Below are 17,378 nucleotides of genomic sequence, written 5' to 3' on the forward strand. Positions count from 1 at the left end.
TGTCAGTGCTGCATGCTGTGATTTTATACAGATCGAGGGAGTGGGGCTTGTCGATGGGCATACTACTATACTGCAGCCGCTCATGTACTGCAGCCGAAGCCGACGTGCATGCATGCATGCGTGGACCTGCAGTGAACCATTTTAAAAGTTCATGAACCAAAAATGTAGTTTCAAAGTTGATGGACCTAGATGACACAAAACGAAAGTTAATGGACCCAAAAATGCAGTTTCAAAGTTGATGGACCTAGATAACACTTTACCGAAAGTTAATGGACCTCCGGTGTATTTTAGTCTATATTAAATTCTCAAGAGAAACAACTGTTTCAGCAGTCTATAAATTCTGTCGCATAATTTGAGCCTTGAAAGTGGCATGCATCCATTAGCCACCAAACTTAAAAAAAAAGTATATGACAACCGATGCTATGGGGTTGAATTGTAGAGTGATGCTTTCACTGGACCAAGAAAATGGATTAACATGCCAGGTTAGCATGGGGACCGAATAAGTGTTAGGACCAAAATGTATCCAATATCAACACAAACGACACAATAGTCAATAGAACCTTGGAAAATTGAAGTGCCATGCTGTGTGTGGTTTGGCAAACCACCCTTGGGCCACTAGACAGATGGCAGCATGGTCATTAGTCAATAGAAGTACAACCTTCCATGTGCAACGATTCCATAAACTAGAAGCTGTGCTGAAAGTGTAGAAACTGGCCCAGTCTTCTTACAAAGGTAAACTGATGAATGTGAACCCAAGAAAATGGTAATTTTGCCATTATAAAACGTAGGCTTTCCTCTTTATCACCCCGTAAATGAGATTCACTCGTTTGCCATTATCAAATTTGGCACACCCGCTAGAATGTCATCCTGTGACAGATTTATTACCAAATTTAATAACTTTTTTCATGTCATCTTTTCTTTTCCCGTTTTACCCTTAAGCCTTATCCTTCGCTTCGTTCTCATTCACGGTCTCTTGACAGGAGTTCACTGAGAGGAGCACGAACGGGAGATACAGACGAGACAGAGACGACCTCCGCCGGAGCAACTCCAGGCGAGCGCCGCCGCCTCTCTTCCACCCACAGCCACTGCCGGCGCAACTCCAGGCGGGCGCCGCCGCCACTCCAACGCGTCTACGCCAGCCCGCCGCGGCCGCCACGAGCAGGTCGACGCTCTCCCCGACGCCAGATCTGTGGCCGCTGCTCCTGCCCGCTGCGGTGAGGGTGCTTTTCCCCAGGCGTTTCCATCCAATACTTGGAGCTGCGCGGGCGTCGGCGGCGGAGTCGGGACACCTGGCTGGCTTTAGAGAGACGGCCAAGGAGGTGGGCTGCCGGCGGCGGCGGACGAGCCGTGCCCTATCGTCATCGTCATCAGCTCTCTCTCCCGCTCGTTTTGTCCATGAAGACCGTGAACCAGGAAAGAAAGAAGAAGAAGACAACGTTTGTTCAGCCAGGGGCAAAACGGGAACAAAAAGATGCCGCGAATAAAAAGATGATTAAATTTGGCAATAAATTATTCAAAAGGTATTCTAGTGGGTGTGCCAAGTTTGATAATGGCAAACGGATGAATTTTATTTTTGGGATGACAAAAGAGCGAAGTCCACGTTTCATAATGACTGAATTGCCATTTTCTCAATTCCTAAGCATGAAAGCTTCACAACCATAGTTTAGTAACATGCACCAATCCTGATATCTGAACAAGTTAGCACGATATCTAAATGGTGAAGCAATACATAAATATTTCCAAACAAGTCCAGTCTTCAGGCAATTTCCTAATGCTAATTGAATTAAAGTTTGTTTTTTCACTAATCAACATAACCATGGTTTTACTAACAGATTATTTGGTTTTTGTCTATCGGCAGTCTGGCCAAAGAGGATATTCCACATTCAACTTTGGAATGCCCAAAGAAAACAAATGTCAGCTAGCTAGCAAGGTCTTCGTTTTGTAACACTACAATGTACAGGGCCAAAGTGAATGTTTTTTATTTCAAAAATAAACATAAAAAATTGTCAAAGTTGTCATTATTAAATAGAAACACATAACCTAATGCCTTAAGAATGAGGCTGAAGCTATGACGATACAACAAGAAACTCACCATTGAAGTCAACTTCGTTAAGACCACCCCATGTGAGAAGCCAGCCAGAATGCGTACAACTTGTAGACTACACAAAGTAAATGTCCTTCTCTCCATGGCCACAGAAGCTGCTGTTTAGCATAAACAGGAAACTGGAAACAGAAACCCGTCACAGATCTGGTCATAAAGTTCTTAGAGTCTGAGAACACGGGTGGCAAGCACATGGCTGGGCTAATTGCATCTGGAATCGTCAAGTGGACTGCAAGCAAGCTTTCCTCTCTAGTTTCTGCACCAGTTTGGACAGCACCCTCCGACTCCGATAAAGGGCAATCTGCTCTTGAGGACCTCCGGGAGCTGCGAAGGTCAATGATAATGATCCAGCGGACACTCGATGAATCAGCTGAGGGCAGCATCAGAGGTGAAGCAGAGAGGCTGCGCCTAAGCGAACTGCAGCAGTTTGTCTATGATGCCCAGGATGCTGTTGACCATTACAAATATGAGCTGCTGCGGCGAAGGATAGAAGATCAAGACAGGCAAGGTGATGGAAGCAACAGAAGTAGTCGCAAACGCAAGGGTGAAAAGAAGGTACTGCTCCTTCCATCTCACGTGTGCATGTGTTTCTCTTTGGTTGATCTGCTCAACACTTGTGATTAGTAGGGTGGGCCACTGGTCTATTTAATCACCTATACAAGAGAACATAAGTTATATTAGTAACATGCTTTGTGATATTTCCGGTGCCAAAAAGTTATGTGCATGGGCGCATGGCATATATACTTTCTTCCATGCTATGCAAGCTGAATCAGATATGTTCTAGACAAAACAAGTCTATTTCAGATGGTTAGGCAGATGAGAAGAATTATTCAATGGTTTTCTTATTGGGTTAATTGGATCTGTGCCATTATAACTTTGTCGTTTCTGAAGAACACCATTACTATTTATCTATTTTGATGCATGCCATTATAATTCTTCGTTTCCCACAAATATGCCACTGAATACGTATGGACACAACCTGGGCCTAGCTGCAGGCGTATGCGAAGACGTATACTCCATCTCCCCTGTCACTGACATGCGGGCCCCATATGTCATCTTCTTCCTCCTTTTCTCCGAATCTCTCTCTCCGGTTCTCTCTCTCCATCCCGAGCGCTAGGCCGCCGTGGGTCGCTGCCTCCGCGGGTCGCCCATGGTGATGGCCGGCGCCGCCGCCACGGGTCGCTGCCTCCTCCTCTCCCGCCCGTCCCCTTTCCGGCTCCGCCTCCTCCGCGCCGTCCTCTCCACCGCCGCCCCCACCCTCGGCCCCACCTCCACTCCCGCTCCCCCTCCGCAGCACGAGTTCCTCCTCGAGCGCCTCTGCCTCCGCCACCTCAAGGACGCCTCGTCCCCTGGCGTCCCGAGGCCCGCCTCGAGGGTCGCGGAGCGAAGCTCGCAGCAGGGGAAGGGGAAGAGAGTCGAGGCTACCGAGAGCTTCGAGGAGCTCGGCCTCGGGGAGGAGGTGATGGCCGTGCTCGGGGAGATGGGCATCTCCAAGCCGCGAGCAGCAGCACAAGCCCTCCTTGCTCCAGCGCCTCCACCAAGCACCGCCGCCGCCATTGCCGGGGTCGACCCAAGCTCGTCGATCTCCCCGCACAAGCCATCTTGCGCCCTTCCGCTGCTTCCATCGGCTTCGCAAGCGCATGAGGAGGCCATCTCGCTACATCTCGTGGCTAACCTGAGCTGGAAACCTCGTCTCCCACGGACGCCGGCGGACCTTGGGCCATCCTCACCGACGCCGGCCTCACCTGATCCGCTCTCACCGGCGAGGGCACCCTCGGTGTGTTTGCAGGGCCACCCTCGACCTCCTCCGCCGTTCACTAGCCCTCCACGGTCGCTGGAGTACCATGCCAGCATCTCACGACAGCCATGGACGGAAGGTGGGAGCAGGAGGAAGGTGATGAGGAGAGGGGGAAGAAGAAGATGACATGTGGGGCCCGCGTGTCAGTGACGGGGTAGATGAAGTATACGTCTTCGTATACGCCTGCAGCTAGGCCCAGACTATGTCTATACGTATTCAGTTGCATATTTGTGGGAAACGAAGAATTGTATTGGCATGCTTCAAAATAGGCGAATAGTAATTGTGTTCTTCAGAAACGACAAAGTTATAATGGCACAGATCCAATTAACCCTTTCTTATTTGTACTGTTCCCATCCATAAATATGTTAATTGCAAATGAAATATAAATGAATAATCATATTGTTAGAACTTACTTACAGGAACCAGAAGCAGACCCTATTCCAGTTCCTGTTCCTGATGAGTTAGCAACAAGGGTTAAAAAGATTCTAGAGAGGTTCAATGAAATAACAATGGCATGGAATGACCTCCAGATGGATCAGAGTGATGCACCCATGCTGGAAGATGACAATGAATTGTTGCCTCTGCCGACCAACCCACATGTAGATGAACTAAACATCGTTGGCAGAGAAGAAGACAAGGAAAGCGTCATCAAAATGTTAACAGCAGTTGTCAATGCTGATGCAGGGACGCTTTCCGTCCTCCCTGTTATTGGTATGGGAGGAGTAGGCAAGACAACACCTGCTCAACTAGTGTACAATGATCGAAGGATCTCTAAATACTTCGGCATCAAGGGCTGGGTACATGTATCTCCTGAGTTTAGTGTCAAGAACTTGGCAAGTAAGATCCTAATGTTATTTTCAAGAAGACAATGTGAAGCAATGGAAATGGATGATCTCCAAGATGCACTGACGGAGCAAGTTGAGGGCATGAAATTCTTGCTTGTTCTTGATGATGTGTGGAATGAGGACCGGGACCTTTGGAACACTTTACTGTCTCCTATGCTAAGTGCTCAACTGGGAATGATCCTACTAACCACCCGTAAGGAATCTGTTTCGAGAGCTTTCCAAACAATGCCTCCCTACCATATAGGCTTCTAATCAGTTGATAAATCATGGATCTTGTTTAAGCAGCTGGCCTTTGCCCTCAATGTTCAAGATAGCCATGGTGACTTTGAAGAAACTGGCAAGAAGATTGTGGAAAAGTGTGGAGGGTTGCCATTGGCAATAAAAGCAATTGCAAGTGCTCTTCGCTTTGAGCCTACCGTGGAGAGATGGAAGGAGGTACTGAATATTGAACAGTGGGAGTTACCAGGAAATGAAGACCATGTCCTTCCAGCTCTGAGGTTGAGCTATGATCGGATGCCGAAGCACCTTAGACGGTGTTTCATTTTCCTCACCTTGCTTCCAAGAAGATACTGTTATAAACGATAGGCAATATAAACGACGAAGAACAGTAGATTAAACACAGGAGACACGAGATTTTAACGTGGAAAACCCTCCCAAGGTGGAAGGGAAAAACCACGGACACCAGTCAGCAAATCTTCACTATATCGGGTGAGGTTACAAACGTCGGAGATTTACAACTTGGGGATACCCTAACCTAGGGGCCTTCCCGTATACAAGTCTATGATGCCTATGAGGGAGGTGGTCCGTATATATAGGGAGAAAAAACCCCACACCCTCGTCTATTAGCAATACGGAACTAATAGATGGTGTAGTCCCTCTTAACGCTAATGGGCCGCTTTGCTTCGGCCCAAACTTGAATTTGGATCATAGCTCAACAAACTCCACCTTGAGACAAATTCCTTCTTGTAGCATAAAACGAACCTTCACCCTGAAACAACAAAGAAATACTTCCGGTGCCAAATAGCCTCTTGGACTAAACAGTTATACTAACTAAGCTTGAGCAAAGCTCAAACTTAGCAACAGGAACTAGCTTTGTCAACATATTAGCAGGATTATCATGTGTGCTTATCTTGCATACCTTCAGCTTACCTTGCGCGATCACATCGCGAACATAATGGTATTTGACATCAATGTGCTTCGTTCTCTCATAGAACATCTGATCTTTAGTGAGACATATAGCACTTTGACTGTCACAAAATAAATTAATGCAAGAATCATCTCCACAAAGCTCAGTAAACAAACCTTTCAACCAAACTGATTCTTTACATGCTTCAGCAATAGCCATGTATTCTGCTTCAGTGGTAGACAGGGCAACAACGGGCTACAATGTTGCCCTCCAACTCACAGCACAACCACCAATAGTGAATACATAACCTGTGAGAGATCTCCTCTTATCCAAATCAGTAGCAAAATCTAAATTCACGTAGCTAGTGAGTCCCTTATCAGTCCTGCCAAACTTCAAACAGGCATTTGTTGTACCACGAAGGTACCTAAAAATCCACTGAACAGCAGCAGCAGTGACGGAAATATGTAAAGTACTTCCTCTAAGAACATATAACTTTGCATAGTTCATATCACCTATCATATAAATGAGAGAGCCTTTTGATACCTTACACACTCCACCTGAACCGGAGTGTCTGTACCCCTCGGCATCAAGTGTGCTGAGGGAGATGAGATTTCTGGCCATCCCTGGTATGTGTCTCACATCTTTCAGTGTGCGTATCATGCCATCATGCATCTTGATCTGAACGGAGCCAATGCCCACAATCTCACGGGGGTTGTTATCTCCCATACGCACGACATCTCCACTCTGCACAGACTCATAAGAACTGAACCAATCTCTGTTAGAGCATATATGAAACGAGCATGTAGAATCAAGTATCCATTCATCACGACCAGCAACACAACCAGCAAAAACAACCAGAACATCTCCTGAATCAGAATTATCAACAGCGGAGACAACAGAGGCCTTACCATCATCATCGGATTTATTTTTCGGTTTATACGTACTGTTTCTTTTCTCCTTATTCTGCAGCTTCCAACAATCCTCAATGACATGAGTATCTTTCTTACAATACCTGCAGAACTTATCTCTGCCTCTGGACTTCGAACGGCCTTTACCATTCTTGCTCTTGTCTCGATTATTGTTGTTGTTGTAGGTTTTCTGCTCGGGCCTGCCTCTAACCTGCAACACTTCGCCCTTGGAGGACGACACATCAGACTGAACCATACCTTTCATCTTCTCCCTCGTCTGGAGGGCCTCATATATTTCCGCAAGAGTTAGTTCATCATGGCTTAATAGTATGGTATCTCGAAAATTTGCAAATGAAGTAGGCAGTGAGCATAACAGTAGAAGAGCTAAATCTTCATCATCATATTTTACCTCCATCGACACTAGGTCGGCAACGATCTCCTTAAAGATCGATAAGTGGTTCATCACCGAACCACCTTCTTGCAGCTTGTGCGTGAATAACTTCATCTTCACGTGACGTGCATCTTACTGGTTAGATCCTTGGACATACAGATCGATTCCAGCTTGAGCCAAAGTTCCGCGGCAGTTTTCTCCTGCAGCACTTCTTGCAAAATATCATTATGTAGATGAAGTTGAATCAGAGACAGAGCCTTACGATCCTTCCGCTTCTCTTCAGCGGTCCATGACTTCTGCCCTTTTCCTCCGAAACCGTCCAGTGCCTCATCAAGATCCGAAGATTGTGCCAGAATCGCCCGCATCTTGACTTGCCACAGTGCAAATCTCGTCTTGTAATCCAGCAGCGGTAGATCAAACTTCATCGATGCCATCGCGAAACCCTAAGGTCAAACCAAGCTCTGGTACCACTTGTTATAAACGATTGGCAATATAAACGACGAAGAACAGTAGATCAAACACAGGAGACACGAGATTTTAACGTGGAAAACCCTTCCAAGGTGGAAGGAAAAAACCATGGGCACTAGCCAGCAAATCTTCACTATATCGGGTGATGTTACAAACGTCGGAGATTTACAACTTGGGGATACCCTAACCTAGGGGCATTCCCGTATACAAGTCTATGATGACTATGAGGGAGGTGGTCCGTATATATAGGGAGAAAAAAACCCCACACCCTCGTCTATTAGTAATACGGAACTAATAGATGGTGTAGTCCCTCTTAACGCTAATGGGCCGCTTTGCTTCGGCCCAAACTTGAATTTGGATCATAGCTCAACAGATACCTTTTCTTGAAAGATAATGTCATAAATCTTTGGATGTCGTACTGGATATCCTCAAACAAGGTGGTCGCAGACGCCTTGAAAACATCGGCAGCTTATACTTTTATGACCTGATGCAAAGAACTATGATACAACAGACCAAATCTGATGATGAATTGGACTGCTTCATGATGCATGATCTTGTCCATGACCTGCTACAGTTCGTTGCAGGTGAAGATTTCCTGAGAATAAACATCCAGCATTTCCATGAAGTAGACCAAGGTTATCGGTATCTATCTTTAGTTGTTAGTTCTTCTGATATAAATGTAATGTTGCAATCTGCTAAGATTCCAGAAGGCCTCAGAGTACTTCAAGTTGTCAACTCAACAGACAATTCAAAATGCTATTCCAAGTTGTTCTCCTTTAATATCAATGTGATAATTCCTGACCCACTATGGCAAAGTTTCCAGCAACTGCGAGTTTTAGATTTCAGTCACACTGGACTGAAGACCTTGACAGATTCAATTGGAGACTTGAAACTTTTAAGATACCTTTCTCTATTCAAGACTTTAGTTACAAGTATTCCTGATTCTATGGAAAATCTGCACAATCTTAAGGTCTTGGATGCAAGAACCTACAGCCTAACTGAGATTCCCCAAGGAATCAAGAAATTAGTCAGTCTCCGCTATCTCCAATTAGAGAAACGGTCCCCGTTATGCATGCCAAGTGGGGTTGGACAACTGAAGAAATTGCAGTCCTTGTCAAGGTTCAGCATTGGAAGTGGGAGCTGGCATTGCAACATTGCGGAGCTACATGGCCTTGTCAACATACGTCCAGAGCTGTCTATTACTGGATTAAGGAGAGTAGGCAGTGTAGATGATGCACAAACTGCTAATCTGGTCAGTAAACAGCACCTGCTAAAGTTAACACTGGATTGGGCCGATGGATCATTGCCTAGTAGATGCAGACATCATTCTGGAGTTCAATGTGACCTTACGTACACCCGAGTTTGAGGAGGCAATTTTTGAGATCCTTCGGCCGCATAGCAATCTGAAGGAGTTGGAGGTAGCCAACTATGGTGGCTACAGATATCCGGAATGGTTAGGGCTTTCTAGCTTCACCCAACTGACTCGAATAACTCTGTATGAGCAAAGTTCTGAATTTCTTCCTACACTGGGTAAATTTCCTCAGCTCCTTGAGCTCTCTGTGCAATGGATGAGAGGCGTTCGGCACATTTCAAAGGAATTCTGTGGGCAAGGTGATATAAAAGGCTTCCCTTCATTGAAGGATCTAGAGTTTGACAACATGCCAACTTGGGTGGAATGGTCCGGAGTAGACGATGGGGACTTCTCTTGCCTCCACGAACTCAGAATCAAGGAATGCTTTGAGTTGAGGTATCTTCCACGTCCATTGTCTGCATCCTTGTCAAAATTAGTGATCAAGAACTGTGATAAGTTAGTCAGGCTGCCACATCTTCCAAACCTTTCTAGTTTGGTCTTAAAGGGAAAACTTAACGAAGGGTTGTTTTCTGACTTGGACTTGCCATTGCTGCGAGCATTGAAGGTGTCTCTTTCTCACAACATAGAGTACGTCATTCTTAGCCAGAACCTGCCACTGCTAGAACTCCTTGTGGTTCGTGCATGCCATAAGTTGCAGGAACTAGTGGGCCTTAGCAACTTGCAATCTCTCAAGCTGCTAAACATAATAGCGTGCCCAAAACTGCATCTCCCTTTTGACCAGCCTCTTCCCCAACAGCTTGAGCGGCTTACAATCTTGAAATGTCCGCAGCTACATGACTGTTTGGAGTTCCAAAATGCGCAACTCTACAATCAAGGGAAAAAACATTGATTAATTTGCACTGCTAGCAGCTACTGTCTGACCATGAAAGCGATGAAGACCGAGAAGCTCTTGAAATCCTGTGGGATGAAACAGACGATGAAGTTGAAGAAGAGTTCTTAGATATACCCGAGAATAATGATGATGCTGAATCAGACTTCGGGCCATCAGGTTTTAGTATTGACGACGATGACCAGGAGGATTAGAGAAACTAAGTAGACATAGAAATTACTGCTTCACTACAGAAAATGCAGATGGCTGTAAACATTTCATTATGTCATTTAGCACCCTGTGTGTTGATACTTTTCAGGATAACCATCTTTGATGTCCACCCGTTAGAAACAACATATTATCACTCAACAAACTTGGAACATTTGGTAGTGTCCTTGGTCTGTTCCGAGTAAAACCGCTCTATATAGTACTGTTAGAAACCATTACAAAAAACTGTACCTTTCAGTTCTTCTAGGTGCTCTGTCTCTGTGAGCTCTTCTAATCTTTCTACTTTGGTCTGATTCCCTTTGTTTTCAGTTTTAATGATGGTTCCTAGTGAATTATGTCTAAATTAATGAAACATATTACTACTGTGTTGAGATTCCCGAAGAAGTTTGCCATCATCGAAGTGACAACACAAAGCCTTAAATTTTATCTTTCTGGGATAACACCAAATTTAAATAATGGACCAACTGACGTAAACAGATTTCAACTTACCTAGAAAGAAGAATGTACCTTGGAACATTGAGGTTGTGCTGTTAGTCTGAGCTTGTTTATGTATTTATTTTGTATCGATGCTTATTTGTTTTCATTCATTTCCTATTTTATTCAAAGAAAAGTTTCCCTGGGGCTTGCCTTGTTTCATGTGTGGGAACAACCTTTGACTAGCACCCCACTGTACATGGCCGCATCCTTTGGTCCAATCCCACTTTGCTAGACATTGATCAAACTTCTGTGCTGACTTCTATGCCCATGTGTTGAGCAGTGATCCAGACCCTAGCAAATGATGGGAAATTTGATGGGCATGACCAAATTTTGGCTTTAAGTAAGACAGCACACCAGACAGTCCCCTAGTCCTCGTGTTCATACTCAAGAGGTCCTTGATGTCAAGAAGACAAATTTGAGAAGTTTTTTAGGCCATTCAGAAGGTCCTCAGACTCAAGAAGCCCTCGAAGGAAGCTGAGCTAGATCAGTTTGTCGAGGGTGGGGGTGTGTATTAGAACCAGACCCCAGGTTCAATGCCTCATCCAGTGAACTTAGGTGCCTATTTTATTCTTAATAAAAATACCACATAGTCCTTCCTAGGTTGGTCTAGGTGTTCTTTTCAAGAAGCCCTCGAGTTTGACATCGAGCTTAAGAAGTCGCTAAGCTCAAGAAGGCCTCACCCTAGATGTAGAGCTCAAGAAGCCCTCAACATAAAAGATGCTTCAGCATAAGAAGTCCACACCCTCAACATCAGGCATTAGAACTACTCACCCTTGACAATGGGCTAAAGCTGCCATCGACCTCGAGAAGTCATTGGTCTAGAGGCTGAGAACTTGTCAAAACTAGTGCTATAGTGAATTAAAAACAGATATTTGAATAATCCTTTGAAATTACCGAAGACGTTTGTCACTATCAGAATGACAAAAACAAAGCTTCAGATTTTGGCATTTGTATAACTCCAAATTAAAATGGTGAACAAACCAACAAAAAACAGATAAAATTCGTACATGTAGATCTTGGACTTACTAGGATTGAAAATTGTGGCTTGGAACAATAACTAGATGATGCAGGACAAGTTCACCAAGCAAATGCAAGTTTAGTGGTACAAGTGTTCTGTTCATCCACATATCCAGAGTTTGCAAACCTTGGGAGCTGTTTTCCATTCAAGCAGCTGAAATATTTTGACTGTATTTGATGCACCTTTCTCAAGGTACCTGGACACAGTAAGTACGTTCTTGTTATTTCCAAAGTTATTCATGAAGTCAACTGACATGTTTCCAGTATCCAAAATTTTACTATATTTGTTTGTTGAAATTTCCCTTAATTGCTTGATCTGATTCATCTATTTAAACCAACATATAGGGATCCAGTTTGTCACATCATCTTGTACACGAATTTCATGTGCAATAAACTTTTAAACCACAAAGACTGTCGTGTTATTCATTTAGAAATAGCAGTCTCGTAAATGTAGCTTCAATCAGTTCAAAAGTTGATAGTAAAAGACATAAAGTTTTAATATTATGAAATTGAATATATTGATACAATTCCTATGTGGCCTATCTGAATACTGGTTCAGAAACAACTCAAGCCAGAGTACAGTGGCTTAAACAGTACGTAGGAACCAACCACCAGAACTTGTATCCAGGCATCAAACATAAATTAGTGGGGACCGCCTATGTGCAGTGCAGGGCAAAAATGTTAAGAGCGTTGCTATATCATAGAGCAAAGTCAACACACTCCAGCTTTTAAGCGTGATTTGTGATTGGAAGCCATCTTATAGCTTGACCAACTCAAATTCTTCCAGCTAGCAGAGAGGAGCAGAAGAGAGATGGCTGGTCTGATTGCATCTGGAGTTATCAAGTGGACAGCAAGCAAGCTTGCTTCCTTGGTTTCTGCACCGATTGGGTCATCGCAATCTGATGAGCAGCAAACTTCAGCAATCAGCGATGTGCAGGCACTGCAGAGGACGATGGCAACTGTCCAGCGCACACTTGGGGCAATGGATGAGGATAACATCAGAGATGAGTCTGGAAGGCTTCGCTTGAGGGAGCTCCAGCAGTTTGCCTATGATGCACAGGATGCTATCGACGAGTACAAGTTTGAGCTGCTGCGTCGTATGATGGATGATCCAAACAGTCATGGTGAAGACAGAAGTACACGTAAGCGCAAGCGCAAGGGAAAAAAGGAGGTACATCCAGTTCTGCTTCTCTGACACTTATTTTCATAGTTCATACTGATCAAACCATTTGATTTAGATGATTGTCAAATCACATACAAAAACATAGCAGAATTTGCTATGGTACCTTCAACTCAAAACACTAGAATCATGGATAGAAACTACTTAATTGAGATGTGAGCAAGACAAACGAGATTAAGTGCCTGTTTGGATACACATAGCTAGTTACTAGTTGGCGCTAAAAATTAGCCCAAATTAGCTATGGTTGTTAGTACAACTAGTTGAAGACTTGGCTAAAAAATTAGCCCACCTATTAGCTCTCCCGTTTGGATGCACTAGAGCTAATTTTTAGCTAGCTAGCAATTAGCTCATGTATCCAAACAGGCCCTAAGACCAGTGAAACTTTTAATGGCACTCACTAATACTGAAATTACTAAATATTGAACGAGTTATGATTACAAACAATAAATATCAGTTTTCATTTTGACTAATAAAGTATTTCATCTCCAGGAACCTGAAACAGACCCTGTGGTGGTTCCAGTACCAGATGAATTGGCTCTCAGGGTAAAAAGAATTCTAGAAAGATTTAAGGAGATCACTAAGGCATGGAATGATCTCCAACTGGATGAGGCAGATGCACCATTGAGAAAAGATGAACAAGACTTCCTGCCAATGCCAACTACCCCACATGTTGATGAACCCACTGTCATTGGAAGAGATGATGACAAGAACAACATAGTCAAGATGTTGCTCTCAATGGATGGAGCTCATGGAGAAAAAATTGCATCAATTCTTCCTATCATTGGAATGGGGGGAGTAGGGAAGACAACGCTTGCCCAACTAGTTTATAATGATCGAAGGATAATGAAGCAATTTGATCTAATGGGATGGATCCATGTATCGGAGAACTTTGATCTTAAAAACATTATGAGCAAAATTATCATGTCACTTACAAGAAAACCTTGTCAAATAACAGAACTGGACCAGCTAGAGTATATGCTAATGGATCAAGTTGCTGGCAGAAAGTTTTTACTTGTTCTTGATGATGTGTGGAGCGAAAGGAAGGACCTTTGGGATGCCTTGCTATCATCAATGTCAGCTGCACAATTAGGGGCAATACTTGTAACTACCCGCAATGTGAATGTGTCATCAGTTATCCAGGCAATGGCTCCCTACCATGTGGGCTGCTTACCTTTTGATGAATCTTGGCAGATATTTAAGCAGATGGCCTTTGGTCACCTAGATCAAAATATAGAAAAAGCCTTTGAAGAAATTGGCAAAAAAATTGTTCAGAAATGTGGAGGCCTGCCTTTGGCAGTCAAAGCAATTGGAAGCGTGCTTCGCTTTGAGGAAAATGAGGAAAAATGGAGTGATATATTGGACAGTGAACTGTGGGAGTTACCAACAGGGGAGGATACTGTGTTACCAGCCTTAAGATTGAGCTATGTCCGAATGCCGATTGACCTGAAACGGTGCTTCGTTTTGTTCACGCTGTACCCAAAGGGGCACATTTTCATGAAGGAAAATGTTGTGTATCTCTGGATATCTTTGGGCATCCTTAAGCAGAACAACCATAGACACCTTGAGAATATTGGGAATCAATACTTTGATGACCTATTGCAGAGAACTATGGTTCAGCGAGTACAAATTGATGGAGGACACAATTGCTTTACCATACATGACCTTTTCCTTGATCTGGCCAAATTTGTCTCAGGTGAAGACATTCTGAAACTGGACACTCAACACATGCTGTATTTAAATGATGCATCACGTAATGTTAGGTACCTATCCTTTGCTGTGAGTTCTTCGGATCATACTAATTTGGACCTGCGTACCTTGCCAGTTAATGGAAGCATTAGGATACTTCAAGTTATAAATGCTATGGATGATAACAAGAGGTACTATTCTTCTCTTTTCAAAAACAACAGAAGATGCTTCTCCAAGTTGTTCTCTCATCATATCAACATTACACTTCCTGAAGATCTAAGGGGTCTTCGACATCTGAGAGCCTTGGATTTAAGCCGTAGTTCATTGACATCGTTGCCTGAGTCAATAGGAGAACTGAAGTTGCTTAGATACCTCAGTATTTTCCAAACACGAATTGCCAAGCTACCTGAATCTATCTGCGGTCTTTACAACTTGAAGGTTTTAGATGCAAGAACTAACATGCTTGGAGAGATTCCGCAAGGCATTCAGAAGTTGGTCAGCCTTCAGCACCTTAGTTTAGATCTCTGGTCTCCCCTATGCATGCCAAGAGGAATTGGGGAGCTGAAGAAGCTAAAAACATTGACAAGGTATAGTGTTGGAACAGGGAATTGGCACTGCAATATTGCTGAACTACACCATTTGGTGAATATCCATGGAGAACTTTCCATTACAGGGCTCAGCAGAGTGACCAACATCAATGATGCTCAGACAGCAAACCTGATCAATAAAAGACACCTGCAAATTCTGAGATTGGATTGGTCTGCTGGATTTTACGCTACTGAATGTGAGCACACTGTTAATCAGAATAATGCAACATCAACCCCAGAATTTGAAGAGGAGGTATTTGAGAGCTTAAAACCACAGAGGAACCTTGAGGAGTTGGAGGTAGTCGAGTATAGTGGCTACAAATATCCAAGCTGGATGGGTGATCCTGCCTTCTCACGTTTAGCCAAGGTGACTCTATGGAAGCAAAAATGCAAGTTTCTTCCAGCTCTTGGCCAACTGCCTCAGCTTCATGAACTTATAGTCATCCATATGGAAGGTGTAGAGCGAATTGGGCAAGAGTTTTATGGCCAGGACTCCACAAAACGGTTCCCAGCTCTGGAGCTACTAGAGTTTCAGGACATGCCAAAATGGGTGGAGTGGTATGACATTGCTGAAAGTGATTTCCCTTCTCTTCGTGAGCTGAAAATCAAGGATAGCAATGAATTGAGAGTCCTTCCACAAAAATTGCCAGCTCATTTGAAGAAGCTGGTTATTACAAACTGTGAGAAGTTGATTAGACTACCGATTGCTCCTTCTCTCACTAGCTTAGTATTGAAAGGCAACATTCATGAAGAAACATTAAGTTGTCTGCATTTTCCACTCCTCAGGACATTAAAAGTCTGTTTCTTGAGAACAGCCAAGTTTATCAAACTTGAAAACATGCCAATGCTAGAGGGACTAGCTATTGTTGGATGCAGACAGCTATTTTCTGTAGCAGGATTGTCTAACCTCGAATCCCTCAGTCTTCTGAACATAAAAGGTTGTCCAAACCTGCATCTCCCTTTCGAGCCACTTCCGCAGAAGGTTCAACAATCTACTGTCACAAATTGTCCTCAGTTGCAGGAATGGGCTGAGTGGCAGCAAGCTCAAATGCCAAAACATGAACATCAGGTATAGGCACATAGCTTCTCACTGATGTATTCAAAATTTCAAATTAATATCTCAAATTGTTGGTTGCTGCCCTCATTCATATAAATTTTTGAAAGAAAATTTGCATCATATAAATTGATTACTATCGTGCAAACGCAGTTACAAGAACCTGATGGTGCAAGCTACGATCAAGAGGTTCTCAATGCAATAGAGGATGACAGCGAGGATGACTTTGAAGGTGTCAGTGAAGATGAAGATGATTGTTTCTATGATAGCATGCTGGATGTTGGAGAATCGAGTGGAATGGCCATTGATTGCAATAATGATAGTGACGAGGCTTTTTAAAACACTATAAAAGAAGTGTAAACCCTCTCCAAAGAAGAGACAGATATCGTTGGGTAATACCATAGCATGCAATGGTCACAGTTTTCTATGTTCTTGCTGATCTATGACTGCCATTCCAGAAATGGTAATGATTTTTTTTTTTTGTTTGCGCCATTATCCAGCTTTCAACTGACCAAGCCAAATTATCATGCCCTTGCAAAGTTAAACACAGTTATTTGCATAGTAGCATATTTAACTTCCTTTGTATTGCGGTCTGAGTTGATAGTTTCTCAATCAGAATACGATGTATATACTTTCTTCCCATGTGACAAGATTCATCTATGAAGCGACTAACATATTATTGCCACATTCGTTTGGGTTTTACACTAATTTATGTTACTTATAATAGGCTGTACAGAATATTGCTCAACCAAACCGATGGATAGTGTTACAGATCCATCATGACCAGGTGATCTATTTGAAATCTAACTAACTTGTCCAGTAGCATTCACCTAACAAATAATGAGACGAAAAGCATGAGAAAGGAAAATATATATTACCTCACCCAGTAGACTCTGTTTTCTATTAAGAAACACTGCCTTCCTGCCTTATCTGATTGCACATTATCTATTATTGACCCACGAAAGATGATTTTAGGTCTGGCCTCCAATGAAAGATGGCAATAGTACAGCTGTACAGGTAGACCACCAAAATCATGTAAACATGGTAGAAAGTCCAACATGAACTAACCAGACTTAGTAAAAGTTAGCATGCAGGCTGCAAGAGATATTAGTTCAGATGCTCTACTGTGTTGATTTGCTCTTGCCCATAGGAGTGTAAGAAGATGAGCACAGGATGATGCATTATATACTTTTAGGATACAAAACCAGACCTAAAAAAGAATGAATAAACTAAAAAGTTCAGTACAAAAAACGTGTTTTGAAGAATTTCAAATTATGTACACTGAATTAGAAGTAGATGGATGAGAGCAGCACCCAATTTTAGTTCACTCTG

At 43.3% G+C, this 17,378-nt stretch overlaps 1 protein-coding gene and 1 pseudogene across 1 annotated transcript; both read left to right on the forward strand.

The window, feature by feature from the left end:
* The first annotated feature begins 2,293 nt into the window (after nucleotides 1-2,293).
* Nucleotides 2,294-10,032, forward strand: LOC136456792 (putative disease resistance RPP13-like protein 1; annotated as a pseudogene).
* Nucleotides 10,033-12,350: 2,318 nt separating this feature from the next.
* On the forward strand, nucleotides 12,351-16,385 carry LOC136456799 (putative disease resistance RPP13-like protein 1). Its single transcript, XM_066456787.1, has 3 exons — nucleotides 12,351-12,710; nucleotides 13,209-16,061; nucleotides 16,200-16,385. The coding sequence occupies exons 1-3, from the start codon at nucleotides 12,351-12,353 to the stop codon at nucleotides 16,383-16,385; spliced, it is 3,399 nt and encodes a 1,132-aa protein (XP_066312884.1).
* The last annotated feature ends 993 nt before the right edge of the window (nucleotides 16,386-17,378 follow it).

Source organism: Miscanthus floridulus, chromosome 1 (assembly GCF_019320115.1).
Source record: "Miscanthus floridulus cultivar M001 chromosome 1, ASM1932011v1, whole genome shotgun sequence".
Classification (NCBI taxonomy): Eukaryota; Viridiplantae; Streptophyta; class Magnoliopsida; order Poales; family Poaceae; genus Miscanthus; species Miscanthus floridulus.

Coding starts and splice junctions, on each gene's coding strand:
- LOC136456799 (XM_066456787.1), top strand. CDS start 12,351: ATGGCTGGTCTGATTGCATCTGGAGTTATCAAGTGGACAGCAAGCAAG. Junction 12,711..13,208: donor AGCGCAAGGGAAAAAAGGAG/GTACATCCAGTT, acceptor TTTCATCTCCAG/GAACCTGAAACAGACCCTGT. Junction 16,062..16,199: donor TGCCAAAACATGAACATCAG/GTATAGGCACAT, acceptor GTGCAAACGCAG/TTACAAGAACCTGATGGTGC.